We start from the raw sequence: 14,252 nt of genomic DNA, 5'->3' as shown, positions 1-14,252 counted from the left end.
TGGGTTCACACCATTCTCCTGTCTCAGCCTCCCGAGTAGCTGGGACTACAGGCGCACACCACCACGCCCGGCTAATTTTTTTGTATTTTTAGTAGGGACGGGGTTTCACTGTGTTAGCCAGGATGGTCTCAATCTCCTGACCTCATGATCTGCCCACCTTGGCCTCCCAAAGTGCTGGGATTACAGGCGTGAGCTACCGCACCCGGCCGACTTTTCATCTTTTAATCACCACGACAGCTCAGAGCCTGGCATTCATGTATATCAAGTGAATATTGCCTTCAACGGCAGAGATTTGCCTTCCTTCCTCCTAGTTTATAACCAGCTTTCTGGCGCATGCCACATCTGGCATTACAAACATCTCTCTAGGCTCATACAGAGTAAATGCCAAATAAATATCTATGCAATAAATAAATGTATAATAAGGTACCATGTATCATTTTAATTGATGCAAAATTAATAAACCAATGTATAAATGAGTGTGTAATTAATCTCCATGATTTTTTTTTTAAGAGACAGGGTCTCCCTATGTTGTCCAGGCTGGAGTGCAGTGGCACGATCATAACTCATTGCAGCCTCAAACTCCTGGCCTCAAGCGATCCTTCTGCCTCAGCCTCCCAAAGAGCTGGGACTCAGGCATACAGCCACCATGCCCAGCCATGATTACTTTTCAACGTCTGGCTTGGAGAATGCAGTGGGACCCTTGACCACTGTCTCAATCCTATTCCATATTTACCAACTGCTCAGAAGAAAGCCCTGCCTACAAGCAGGGACTTTGAGCAGGGACTATGTCTTAATTATAAGTGAATGAATGAATGAATGAATGAATGAATAAATAAATAACACTTATTCCATTGTCTTCCCCAGCAACAGAAATGAGGCAATACCCAGATTTTAAGCATAAGCTACTGCATGGGAGGACTTTCCTGCTGACAGGGCAACATCTCTAAATAACTGCAGTTCCCAATCAAGCAGCCTTTAGTCACCTCAGTGGAAGGAGGGGTGGCAACCGCCAGCCAACAATGACTGTGAGAATGGCCTAGTGCCCAAGGCTCAGCTCCCATCCACCCTCCACCCCTCCTCCCTGCTAGCTCTGCTTCCCAATTCTCCCCCGGCCCTCCCAGGACTTCCTGAAGTGTTCACAGTGGACTCACACCCGCCTGAGTTTATTTTTCTTTCCTTTCTGGGATAGGCTGCCTGCAGACACAGTTGATGATCTATTTAGAGCTCACCAGAGACAGTTAGGCTTTATAAGTCTCCGAGATTACAGATCTTTTAAATCTTCAGAGGCCGTTAATGCCAAGGCAAGGGAGCCAATAAATCTGATATGTTTTCATCAAAGCAGGACAAAAAAAGAAGAGTAAAGGAGTGAGAAAGAAAACTATCTAAGAGGCTCTGAAACTTTTCCATGTAAAAAAATCACTGGGAAAGACATGTTAAAATGCAGATTGTGACCAACACTGGCCACTACTGACAGCTGATGAGGGCCACAGGCAAATCCAAAGTCCCCAGGCCTACATGCACACACAAACACACACATACACACTCTCTCATGTGCGTTCACATGCATTCTTAAACAAAATAGCTTAAATACATATACACATAAGAAAGGAAAATAAATTGTTGAAGCCTCTATATATAGCTTCTTTTTTTTTTTTTTTTTTTTAGCAACAGCATCTAGCTCTGTTGCCCAGGCTGGATTGCAGGGTCTCCATCTTGGCTCACTATAGCCTCAAATTCCTGGGCTCAAGCAATCCTCCCAACTCAGCCTCCCAAAGTGCTGGGATTACAGGCATGAGCCACTGCACCTAGCTATCGACACTTCGCTTCTTGTTTGTTTGTTTGTTTTTTTGAGATGGAGCTTTGCTCTTGTTGACCAGGCTGGAGTGCAATGGCACGATCTGGGCTCATCACAACCTCCACCTCCCAGATTCAAGTGATTCTCCTGCCTCAGCTCCCCACGTAGCCGGGATTACAGGCATGCGCCACCACGCCTGGCTAACTTTGTATTTTTAGAAGAGATGGGGTTTCTCCATGTTGGTCAGGCTGGTCTTGAACTCCCGACCTCAGGTGATCCACTCACCTCAGCCTCCCAAAGCGCTGGGATTACACCCAGCCTGCACGCTGAGCCACTGCGCCCAGCTGACAGCTTCTTAACTAAGATCCCTTATGTTAATCCCTATTAATGAAAAATTTTATGAACCAAAAAGCAAATTAAATGCATTCTTCTCGTTTTGTTGTTGTTGTTCCATTTCCCTGTATGACTATGGAAATTTTACTGAGATTCTAGACAGAGGAGCCAGTTATTCAAGCCAGAGGAAGTCGTGAGGTGCTAGGAGGAGCAGCTCCACTCACAGACAGTCCTGTGGGCTTCATTCCAACTTGACTCCCTGCTATGGTTTGGATGCAGTTTGTCCCCACCAAAATTCATGTTGAAATTTGATTCCCAATGTGGCAGAGTTGGGAGGTGAGACCTAGTGGGAGGTGTTTGGGTCATGGGGGTGGATCCCTCATGAACAAATTAATGTCCTCTCATGGGGGTGAGTGAGTTCTCTCTGTTGGGAACCTGCAAGAATGGGTTATTAAAAAGAGCCTGGCCAGGCGCGGTGGCTCACAGCTGCAATCCCAGCACTTTAGGAGGCCGAGGCGGGCAGATCACCTGAGGTCGGGAGTTCGAGACCAGCCTGACCAACATGGAGAAACCCCATCTCTACTAAAAATACAAAATTAGTCGGGCATGGTGGCGCATGCCTGTAATCCCAGCTACTCAGTGGCTGAGGCAGGAGAATAGCTTGAACCTGGGAGAGAGAAGTTGCATTGAGCTGAGTTTGCGCCATTGCAGTCCACCCTGGGCAACAAGAGTGAAACTCCATCTCAAAAAAATAAAAAAAAATAATAAGAAAAATAAATAAAAAGGCAGGGCATGGTGGCTCACGCCTGTAATCCCAGCACTTTGGGAGGCCAAGGTGCGTGGATCGCCTGAAGTCAGGAGTTTGAGACCAGCCTGACCAATATGGTGAAACCCCATCTCTACTAAAAATGCAAAAATTAGTCGGGCATGGTGGCATGTGCCTGTAGTCCCAGCTACTCCGGAGGATGAGACAGGAGAATTGCTTGAACCTGGGAGGCAGAGTTTATAGTGAGCCGAGATCGTGCCACTGCACTCCAGCCTGGGCGACAGAGCAAGACTCCATCTCAAATTTAAAAATAAATAAATAAATAATAAAAAGAGCCTGGCAGCAGGTGTAGGGCCTGGCACACACCTGTAGTCTCAGCTACTTGGGAGGCTAAAGCAAGAGGATCCCTGGAGCCCAGGATTTTGAGGCTGCAGTGAGCTGTGGGTGAGCCACTGCACTCTAGCCAGGGTGACAGAGCAAGACTCTAAATATATAGTTCGTTTAAAGAAGAATAAAATAATGAACACTTGGGACCCACCACCCAGGCAAAGAAACAACATGACCAGTATCTTAGAAACTTTCTCTGTACTCTTTTCTCATTACACCTGTCTCCCTCCTCCCAAGATAACCTCCTGAATTCAGGGTTCATTATTCCCATTCTTTTTTCTTTTTTTTTTTTCTTGAGACAGAGTCTCACTCCATCACTCAGCTGGAGTGCAGTGGCGCAATCTCGGCTCACTGCAACCTCCACCTCGGGGGTTCAAGTGATTCTCCTACCTCAGCCTCCCAAATAGCTGGGATTACAGGTGCACGCCACCATGCCAAGCTAATTTTTATATTTTTAGTAGAGAAGAAGTTTCGCCATGTTGGCCAGGCTGGTCTTGAACTCCTGACCTCAAGTGATCCACCCGCCTCGGCCTCCCCAAAATGCTGGGATTACAGGCGTGAGCCACCACACCCAGCCCCATCCATTTTTTATAGTTTTACTGCCTCTGAAGGTATCCATACAACATGTATTGTTTGGCTTTGCATTTTTCAACTTTCTACGTATGACATCCTACTATGGTACTGTTTTCTATGACCTGCTTCTCTTGTTCAACATTATGTTTCTAAGATTCCACCATATGGATATAACCATTTTTCACCCATTTTTACTGTGAGACAGTATTCCATTATAGGAGTGTATGACAATTTATGATATAACTCTTTCTTTACATAATCAGACCTCTGATTCCATATTAACGCAGTCTGTGGGCAAACAAATGTATGCCGCATGAATTGCTGGTGGCAGTCCCATGCTGGCTTCCATGTGCCAGACCAGATAAGTATTCTTTTTTTTTTTTTTTTTTTTTTTTTGAGATGGAGTCTGGCTCTGTCACCCAGGCTGGAGTGCAGTGGCTAGATCTCAGCTCACTGCAACCTCCGCCTCCCAGGTTCAGGCAATTCTCCTGCCTCAGCCTTCCAAGTAGCTGGGATTATAGGCACACACCACCATGCCTGGCTAATTTTTGTACTTTTAGTAGAGACAGGGTTTCACCATGTTGGCCAGCCTGGTCTCAAACTCCTGACCTCAAGTGATCTGCCCACCTCAGCCTCCCAAAGTGCTGGGATTACAGGCATAAGCCACCACGCCCAGGCTTCATCTGATTATTCTTGAAGAAGAGGCAAGATCCCACTAAGAAATGGAGCTGTGAGACCTTGCTTAGCAAGCAAGTGGTGCTCTGCGGGATGAGCTTGGACGAATGAACCCCTCAGATAAAACCCTTTCACAGTTCCAGTTCTACAGCTTTACCAAGCAGAGGAAAGAAGGAGAGGAAAGGGTTGCTTTGACATCGCAGTCTTCACCTTCATGGGCAGGTCAGAGCACCTTTGTTTGATCACAGTGAATAGCACCCAAGTCCAAGAAAAACCTACCCTTCAGACAGCAAAAGCTAAATATTTAGTCTGGGAGACAGCAGGCAGAAGCCCATCATTCTCTCTGCCCCCAGAAAGCAAGGACAGCAAAGGACTGCCCTTGATCCCAAAGGTCTGATTCATCACCTCCCAACTACAGTCCTTGATGTAAATGCACCGGTAATGCCTCACTTCCCAGGCTTAGCAGGGAAGGGGGGGTAGGCATGCACAAACGAGTCTCCAGATACAAAGAAAACCCACTGCCACTTCCACCGAGTGCTCCCGTTGTGTAAGGCCCTCTGACTGACATGCCTCATCTCAGTTCATTCCCACAATAACCCTGTGAGACAGGTGATACCCCCACTTTACACCTGAAAAAAACTGGGGATCTGAGAGGTTTTGTGACTTATCCAAAATCATACAGCAAGTAAATGACAGGCCAGGATTCGATCTGCATCTCCTGATTCCAAAGCCCTACACCTTTATCCAATAGACTCCTTGGCCACTGCCTACAGTCATAAGCATGTGTGCACAGTGACCTTCATACCTGCAACAGCAAAGTGGAAAGGGGGCTTTTAAGGAGGCAAAGAGATAGCCTTTGGATAATATTTGCAAAAATATTTCCTGCTGAATGGCAACAGGTTCCATGTGAGTGCAGAATGAATAGTTACTTAGATGGCAGAGGCCAGGGAAAACTCAGATGCTACATGTAGTAAAAGCCTGCAGCAGCTAACAGACTGCAGAAGACTCCGATAAGGCTTACACTATCAGAAGGTACCTTGCTCACCAGTAACTAACTAGCACTGAATGTCTACCATGTGTGATGGGCCAAAATGCATCCGATTTCCTGTTGCAGCCTGGCTGCTGCAACACCGATGACCTGGTGTCATTCTCAACACCAATGACAACAAACAAGGTTTAACAGGATCTCTGAATTTCAAGGTCGATCAACTAGAGGAATTCAGAGACCAGTAAATAGGTCAAGAATTTAGATCCAAACTTGTTAATAGCTGAATCTGACTTTGAGCCCCAAATTAAGTTATATGGGTGTGTTTGAGACAAACTTTCCAACTCAGCTAAAAGACTAAGATGCAGTTACTAGCACCAAAGCTGAGAAGGCATCACTCTCTAAAGAGTGAAATACTCAAGTATTCCTTCCTCTCTAAAAGAGTGAAATGCTCAAGTATTCCTCGCCCACCGCTGTTCTAGCTTAAGAAATTGTTTCCTCCAGTTCCAGGTGCCCATCATGGCTTTGTTGACACAAGATTTGCCAGTTACACTGTCATTCATCACCCCGTGAGACCCAACTATTGTAAGTCACCTACCAAGACACGGAAAACATGACTGGTCTTTGGGAGTGAGGCAACGCCTTTACAGTGACTTGGAGAAAAGAGAATGGGGAAATGGCATCTCTGCTTCTAATAAAGGTACGGAAAAAAGATCCAAACGTCCATCTTGTCTTGCTCCCGCCACTTGCCAGTCACCACAACCTCATAAGCCCACAAAACAACCAAATCTGGAGAAGCTGACAGCTGTCCTCAGAGGGATCTTTTAAGATGCTGCGGGTATTGGCTAAAATCATATTCCATTTTTCAAAGCATTATTCCCCCTCCCTAGGGTCTGTTTGGGAAGTTTTTTTGTTTTTTTGTTTTTTTTACAGACATAGTCTCACTCTGTTACCCAGTGCCCTGTTGCTAGCTCAGTGCAGCCTCAAACTCTTGGGCTCAAGCAATCCTCCCACCTCAGCCTCCCAAGTAGCTGGGACTACAGGCACACACTACCATGCCCAGCTCATTTTTCTATCTTTTATAGAGACAGAGCCTCCCTAGGTTGCCCAGGCTGGTCTTGGAACTCCTGGCCTCAAGCGATCCTCCCACTTTGATCTTCCAAAAGAGCTGGAATTACAGGCATGAGCCACTGTGCCTGGCCTCGTTTGGGAAGATTTTACTGCCAGTTACTCACCTACTTTCCGCAAGTGATAAAGATTTACAAACTACATTCGTAGTTTGTACATTTAAGATTATTTTCCTCAAAATGTCCTCTAAATATCTGGGGATTTTGCACATTGCAATAAACAATAAACAAAGGTGCCAACCCTCTCCCCTCATCTCTTTATACTTAGAACTATTTTCCTGCCTAGACGTTCGGTTGCCATGGAAATGAGTTTGCACCACTAACACAGGTATAAAATGGGAATGTCAGTAAATAACATTACGTCATTTGTAATACGTATAACAAGTATAATATTTGGACTCTAAGCGTAGGAGGTCTTAACCAACACTACAAGGGAACCATGGGCCACCCCCAAAGCAGAATGCATGACAGAAAATTGCACAAAGAACCATTGCTCTAAGCATTTCTATGTGTGTCCTGGAAGAATAACTGTGGCTGCAGCCCCGGACATACAAAAAAGCAGTCAAGTTTCCTGTTCAACAGTTCCTTTTATCCAATAACCTACTTAGCCAGTCCCAATCTTCATCAAGGAGCCTCTGACCCTTCTAAGAATCCTGAATTCTTTCACAACCATAAAAAAGAATAAAAAATAAGTCAGGTACAGTGGCTTACAGCTGTAATCCCAACAGTTTGGGAGGCCAGGACAGGAGAATCGGTTGAGTCCAGGAGTTCGAGACCAGCCTGGGCAACATGGTAAAACCCTATCTCCACAAAAATAAAAAAATTAGCCAGGCATGGTGGCACATGCCTGCTGTCTCAGCTACTCAGGATGCTGAGGTGGGTGGATTGCTTGAGCCCAGGAGGTGAAGGCTGCTATGAGCTGTTATGGTGCCACAGCACTCCAGCGTAGGCAACAAAGCAAGACCCCATATCAAAAAACAAAACAAAAGAATGAAATCATGTCCTTTGCAGGGACATGAATATAGCCGGAGAGTGGAGGCCATTATCCTAAGCAAATCAATGCAGAAACAGAAAACCAAATACCACATGTTCTCATTTATAAGTGGGAGCTAAACATTGAGTACACATGAACACAAAGATAGAAATAATAAACACTGGGGACTCCAAAAACAAGGAGGGAGAGGAGCAAGAATTGAAAAACTACCAATCAGGTACTATGTTCACTATCTGGGCAATAGGATCATTAGAAGCCCAGACTTCAACATCATGCAATATACCCATGTAACAAACCTGTACATGTACCCCCTGAATCTAAAATAAAAACAAAAATTAAAAATCCAAATTCAATTAAAAAAAAATAAATAAGGATCCTAAGCTCTGGACTCCTCTATTAGCTTCCTTAACTACTGAGTCAGTTACAAGATCTCTGGAAATCTCCAACAGTTTCTACCATAAAATGTTCCCCGCCATGTCCCAACATGTTTTCAATAGCTCTAAGCAACTTCTTAGCTCTTTGTCCTCACCAAGGGGGGTCTTACCGGGATCTTCCACCAAAGCAGTTTGTGCTGGGGGGCTGGTGCCGGTTCTCTGGAGCTACTGCTGTTCCACTGGAGTCTCTCGAAGGCAGCTGTGATCCTAGAAAGGAATCAATCACAAGAAAAGACAGAAGCATTGAGGAGCTCAACTCGTGTTTGAGATTTGATGGCCAGGAACAGAACTCCGTCTGTGTGTTAGAGTTGCCCACCACCACGGGATACGGACATCCGGCAAGCTGCAGCCACCAGGAGAAGAGGAACAGGGACGATCATATGGATCCGATCCATGCCATGGAGCAGTGGGGCTCAAACCTTGGAAACAGCTTCTCTTCTCCAAGACATTCAAGAACATCCAAGGCACTTACAAGCACATTGCCTTATCCATTAAATGAATCTGAGCCTCAAAAACGTGAGATAGAGAACAAACGCTAACCATGCAAAGTAGGGGCCAGAAATCGGGGGCATTTCTCCATAATACACCCAGAGAGCTTTTACAAAGCCAAATCAGATCATCATAGTCTTCTGCGAGAAACCCTTCAACAGCTGTTTCTCAAGATGAGGTCGAAAATCCCTACCAAATGTTTCAAGGCTGCGTGATCTGAGTTGACCTGTTTCTCTGATCTCACCTCCTCCATTCTCTCTCCTTCTTGCTCCTAATAATCCAATCACGCTGACTGACTCTGTTCCCACCACAGGCCAAGCCACCCCTTTACCCCACACTCCCACCTTGGCCTGTCTAAACTCCTCATCCTCCAAGTCTCAGCTTCCTCAGAGAAACCTTCCCTGACCCTGCAACTTAGATGAGGTCTCCCCCAACAAAGTACAGGAATCTCATAGCACCCTGTGGTTTTCACTGATAGCTTTTGTTACAATCACAGCTATGTAATTATCTGCGTGTTTACTCATTTGATGTCTAACTTCCCCTGCCCTCATCAAGGAGACTGTAAACCTGAAGCAGTGGAGACCATGTGAATTTGGCCCACTGCCATCTGGCTAGCGCCTGGTCTAAGACCTAGTGCATACCAGAATACAATTACATATATATGTGTTGAATCAGTGAATGACACATGTTTTTCTCCAAGCACCAAAGCACCCCAAGCACCTATCAGTCCAGTTAAGGGATTTTTCTCCACAGTCAAGGCCCATCCGGCCACTGAGATTCCAACCAACTGCCCTTGAATTGCAATTCAAATTGCACCCCTTTGAAGCTACAGAAATCCTGCTTGGTGTCTGGAAAGTGCCATGGTTACATCACATCTAACAAAACATTTAATGAGAAAAATTATGGAGAAACCCAACCCATTTCAGACCTCAGACTTCATGAAATAATTTCCTGCTAGATCCAAAGGTGACTAATTTCAGACTAGATCAAAAGAAACAAACTACCAACATTCGGGACAGAGCAGGGGACACTCTCCAAATTCCCTGCTCTGTCTGTATTTTGCTAGTGTGTATCTCTAGAAGAACACAGCATCCCCTTCCCAACCAATGCCTCTCATAAAAACACCTTCAACCTCCCCAAAAAGTGTAACTGTATTGGGAAGGAAAATAATGGGCCAAAGTCACATTTGATAAAGATATTTCATTTTCCAAAGTCCACATGGGATGAAAGATGTTTTTCTCTGCTATCAAACCAAACAATTACATATTTACAAAGACTGGACATTTACTGTGACCCTTGATCAGAAAGTGGCCCTTGAAAATTCATGTTGTGATACTGATCCAGGGAGCTAAGAAGAGTCCGGGCTAGCTATGGGCCAGGCTGAGTGGGAATCAAACCAAGATGGCCTAGTAAGAACCAAGCTCTCAGCACCTCCTGGCCCCCGCCCAGCCCCACCCCGTCCCGGCACAGTCCTGAGGAGCAGGGCGGCACTCACCATCTGTCAGGGCACTGCCATTAGGCACATTTCCCAGATCAACAGTCGGCCCGTCCAGGAAAATTGTCAGCTCTCCGCCTGAGACAACGCTGCCTTTGTTCTCCGTCTGCAGGTTCAGGGTCAGCTGCGTGTTCTCCACTGTGGGGTACAAAAGGCAACATGGATGGGCTAAAGTGAATGCACCCCAAGTTAAGATTCTCTAAATTAGAAGCTTTCATTTCACCTTTGCTGGCTTCTCTGGGAATGCTTTCTCCACATCTTCACATTTTGCCTCGTGGCATGGAAAAAAGAGTGGGAAGGAGTATGTCTAATGAAATCACTGTTGTATCAGGCTGGAGGGGAAGCTGCACTCTTTCTAAACATTTCATATCACTGGGTCAGCACCATAATTTCCACATTACTGATGTATTAGTTTGTTTATACTTGCAGGACTGTGAGAAAAGCATAGGGATATTGATGGCGTACAGAAGAAGAAATTAGTTGCAAGTAATATCCCCCTGCCCATAGAAACCGAGGAGACCCTAAGGAACTGTCAACAGGAGGCATCTCCATCTAGATGAGGGATTGCAGGGGCTTATTCTTTTCTTATTTGTGTTAAAACATGTTGTTGTTTTTTAAAATTTTCAATCCTGAAAATGTATTGCCTTGAAATAAGGAAAAAAAAGTTAAAACAATGAAACTTCAATACAGGCTAATCAGCCCCATCAGTGACTTAAGGAGAGAGAAGTGAGAAGTGGCCCAGAGCACCCCGTCCCCAAGGATACCAGGCAGATTCAGTCCTGTGGGTGACTGTAGCAGAAAAACAGAACAAGCTGACTGGAGGCAGAAGCACCAAGCCCTAGGCAGGCTAGAAACTGCTGCATACACACCCTCCACCCTGCTACTGAACTTGGCTGTGCTGAATAGCTTCTGTCTAGTTAAGTGTTTAGTTCACACTGAATATTTCAGTTCCCTTCAGTTCAGTCCAGCCAGGAGCTATGGGCTTCAGTTCAGGGCTGTTTAATAATTAACAAGAGGGAATCAGCCTTTATGAGGATTTCCACGGGGTCCGTCCACACCACACCTTACAAAACCACATATCTGAACCTCCCTCCCCACCCGCCCCACCCAATCCAACACTTTGTTTTATTTCTTAGTTGCTACTGCATGATTATAAGCTATCTTACCTGTCTTCTAGAACAAGGTATAGTATGTATAAATGTCTCCATAAGCACACTAAGGTAAATTTCAGCACTTTCTAGAGATAACCCCCCTTCCCCCACCCCCCCAAAAATGACTGCTCTAAATCCCTCTACAGATACAACCCTTTAAGAACTTAGCAGAAAATTCTGGATCAAGTCAAAGATCTATTATAATAAGATAGAAACCAGTTACCCTTTGGGTTTTCAAGCTCTCCTAAGCGCTCTACCTTCCCTTAATCTCTCTTCCCTGCCATAGATCTCTCCAATTCTTTTCTGAGTGAGTCTGCTGCTATTTTCAGCCAGTTCCACTGAGGGCCTTGGTGAGTACTAAACGTTTCTATAAAATAACACTTGTAGTTTCCAAAGGAAACGAGTTCCTTCAAAAGCCAAGGAGTATGGGAAGGAACTGAGGCCTTTCAACCCCCAGCCACCTCTTGCCATCCCTGGGAGTGGCCACTTGGGAAGCAGCTGCTCCAGCCCCAGCAGAGCCTAACCCTACAGCTTAGTCCACATCCTGAATGCTGCCTCGGGAGAGATCCCTGGCCAGGCTGCCCAGCTAAGCTGCTGCCAAATCTGGCCCCCTGAAACTATGCAATCGTAAGTGTTGATTATTGTGGGCTTTTTTTTTTTTTTTAAGTCAAGGAGGGTCTCCCTCCTCCATTATGCCAAGATCCAGTGCCTAAGTCTCTGGCAATAGGGTTTTTAAGCACGTGGGTTAAGAGGGGGTGTGGTCAGGCACTCTGAGTTTAATTCACAGTTCTAGTCCCTGAGAGCTGTGCACCGTGAAGCAAACTACCTAACCTGAGCATCAGTCTCCCTACCCGCAAAACAAGGGTAATCATGGCACCTTTTTCAGAGGACTCTTGCAAAGAAGTAAATGGCACCTACCGAGTTCCTAATAAGCTGTCATTTTTATCATCTCCCTGTTGACTTTCCTGTGTTTAGGAAGAGTCCTAATTCCTCTTGGTCTAACTTCTCATTCACTGTATTTGTTTTTTGTTTTGCTTTTTAATTTTTTTTTATAGAGACATGGTTCACTATGTTGCCCAGGCTGGTCTTGAACTCCTGGCCTCAAGCAATCCTCCCACCTTGGCCTCCCAAAGTGCTGGGATTACAGGAGTGAGCCACCGCACCCTAGCCTTCATTCATTTTATAGTCATTCTTCTCTTGATCCTTCTGATCCTTCTGAGGCTTTTTTGGGCTGTGACCACAGAATCTTCCAAGGTAAGCCACAGACCCATCACGCAGACAAACTGTCCTTTCATCTTGTTTCCAGGTCATCTCCTAAAGGCGCCCAGCCTTCTGGCTCCAGGACACACACCGCTGTTGGAAGCGTGCTGAGGGATGAGCATTCCGGAAGGCTCCTTGATTCCTGTCCTGATACCTCAAAGGTCATCGTTTCATAAATGGAGTGTTGGCACTTTTTTTTCCTCCTTCCTGGAGGACTGATAATGTTCAACAGGAGAGTGGAGGAACCCAAGGCCTCTTGTTGCTAATTTCTACCCCCGTGACAGTCACACTGCCATGGGCCTTGGACAGAAGGCAGAGAGATAGCCTGAATTTTCCTCTCCATGGTCTCATCTCAGGGATCCAAGTTAGCTCTTCTATCTGGTTTATCTACTCATTGTCTCCAGTGGAATCATTATATATTTGAAGGCTCAGAAGCCATCATACAACACCTTGAGACACATTTTGCCTTCAGAAAGAGCCAATGGGCTGGGTGCGGTGGCTCATGCCTGTAATCCCAGCACTTTGGGAGGCTGAGATGGGCTGCGATGGGTGGGTCGCTTGAGCTCAGGAGTTCGAGACCATCCTGGGCAACATGGTGAGACCCTGTCTCTATTAAAAATACAAAAAATCACCCAGGTCTGGCAGGGTGCACCTGTGGTCCCCACTACCTGGGAGGCTGAGGTGGGAGGATTACTTGAGCCTGGGTTGGGGGCATACATTGCAGTGAGCCAAGATTGCGCCACTGCACTCCAGCCTGTGTGACAGAGCGAGACCCTGTCTCAAAAAATAAATTAATTTAATTTAAATTTAAATAGCCAATGAGGAGAGGGAGGGCCTTTTTTCTTTAAACTAAATTTTTGAGAACATAACCCTCCTCTGTTCTATTTGAGACCTCTGGCTGTCACCATGATAACCAAGTGATCTAATTTACTGTCACTGAGAGCAAAGCAAGGCAACCTGATGCCACATGCTTCACATGAAAGACGGGGATAGAGAAACATTAAATGATACCATGAGGAAGCAATCAGATGCCAGAATGTGAGACATCCATACAATAACTGTCCTGAACTCCTGAAAATGTCAATGTCATTAAATTCATTTAAAGAAAAAAAAAAAGGAGGCAGGATGGAGACTCTTCTAGATCTAAAGAAAACCAACAAATGCCATGCGTGAATTGTGACTAAATCTTGGTTTGAAAAAAATACTCTTGGGATAAATGGAGAAATTTGCATACAAACTGAATATTAGATGATGTTTGAAATTATTGTTAACGTTTTTAGGTTCAATAGTAGTACTATGGTTTTATGGACAGGCACGGTGGCTCACGTCTGTAATCCCAGCACTTTGGGAGGCCGAGGTGGGTGGATCACCTGAGCCCAGGAGTTCGAGATCAGCCTGGCCAACATGGTGAAACCCCATCTTTACTAAAAATACAAAAATTAGCCAGGCATGGTGGCACACACCTGTAATCCCAACTACTTGGGAGGCTAAGGCAGGAGAATCACTTAAACACGGCAGGCGGAGATTGCAGTGAGCCAGGATCGTGCCACCACATTCCAGCCTGGGCAACAGAGCAAGACTCTGTCTCAAAAAAAAAAAAAAAAAATTTACTTTGGTTTTATATGAGAATGTCTTATTCTTGGGAGATGCAAGAGTAGATGAGAATGATATATGCAGTTATTTTCAAGTGATTTTTTAGAAGAATAGGGTGAAGTTTTGGGGATTAAAGTGTCATGATATCTGCAATTTACCTTCAAACGGCTCAGGAAAATACACCCAGCCATATAC

The 14,252-nt window shown here is 45.3% G+C and overlaps 1 protein-coding gene across 10 annotated transcripts in view; it reads right to left on the bottom strand.

Moving 5' to 3' along the window:
- WWP2 (WW domain containing E3 ubiquitin protein ligase 2) overlaps window positions 1–14,252 on the bottom strand; it is a 180,092-nt gene that overhangs the window by 91,446 nt on the left and 74,394 nt on the right. For all 10 annotated transcript variants that reach the window (XR_010110280.1, XM_003814535.5, XM_003814536.5 and 7 more), the window contains 2 exons: window positions 10,054–10,191; window positions 8,180–8,276 (listed from right to left, as the gene is read on the bottom strand). Coding sequence is in view for 9 of the 10 variants with exons in the window: in XM_003814535.5 (XP_003814583.1) it covers window positions 8,180–8,276; window positions 10,054–10,191 (235 nt within the window). In the remaining variant the exon portion in view is untranslated. The remainder of the gene's footprint in view (window positions 1–8,179; window positions 8,277–10,053; window positions 10,192–14,252) is intronic.

Source organism: Pan paniscus, chromosome 18, assembly GCF_029289425.2.
Source record: "Pan paniscus chromosome 18, NHGRI_mPanPan1-v2.0_pri, whole genome shotgun sequence".
Classification (NCBI taxonomy): Eukaryota; Metazoa; Chordata; class Mammalia; order Primates; family Hominidae; genus Pan; species Pan paniscus.
The sequence above is the reverse complement of the archived record's forward strand: the minus strand, read 5'-3'. Positions and strand labels throughout refer to the sequence as shown.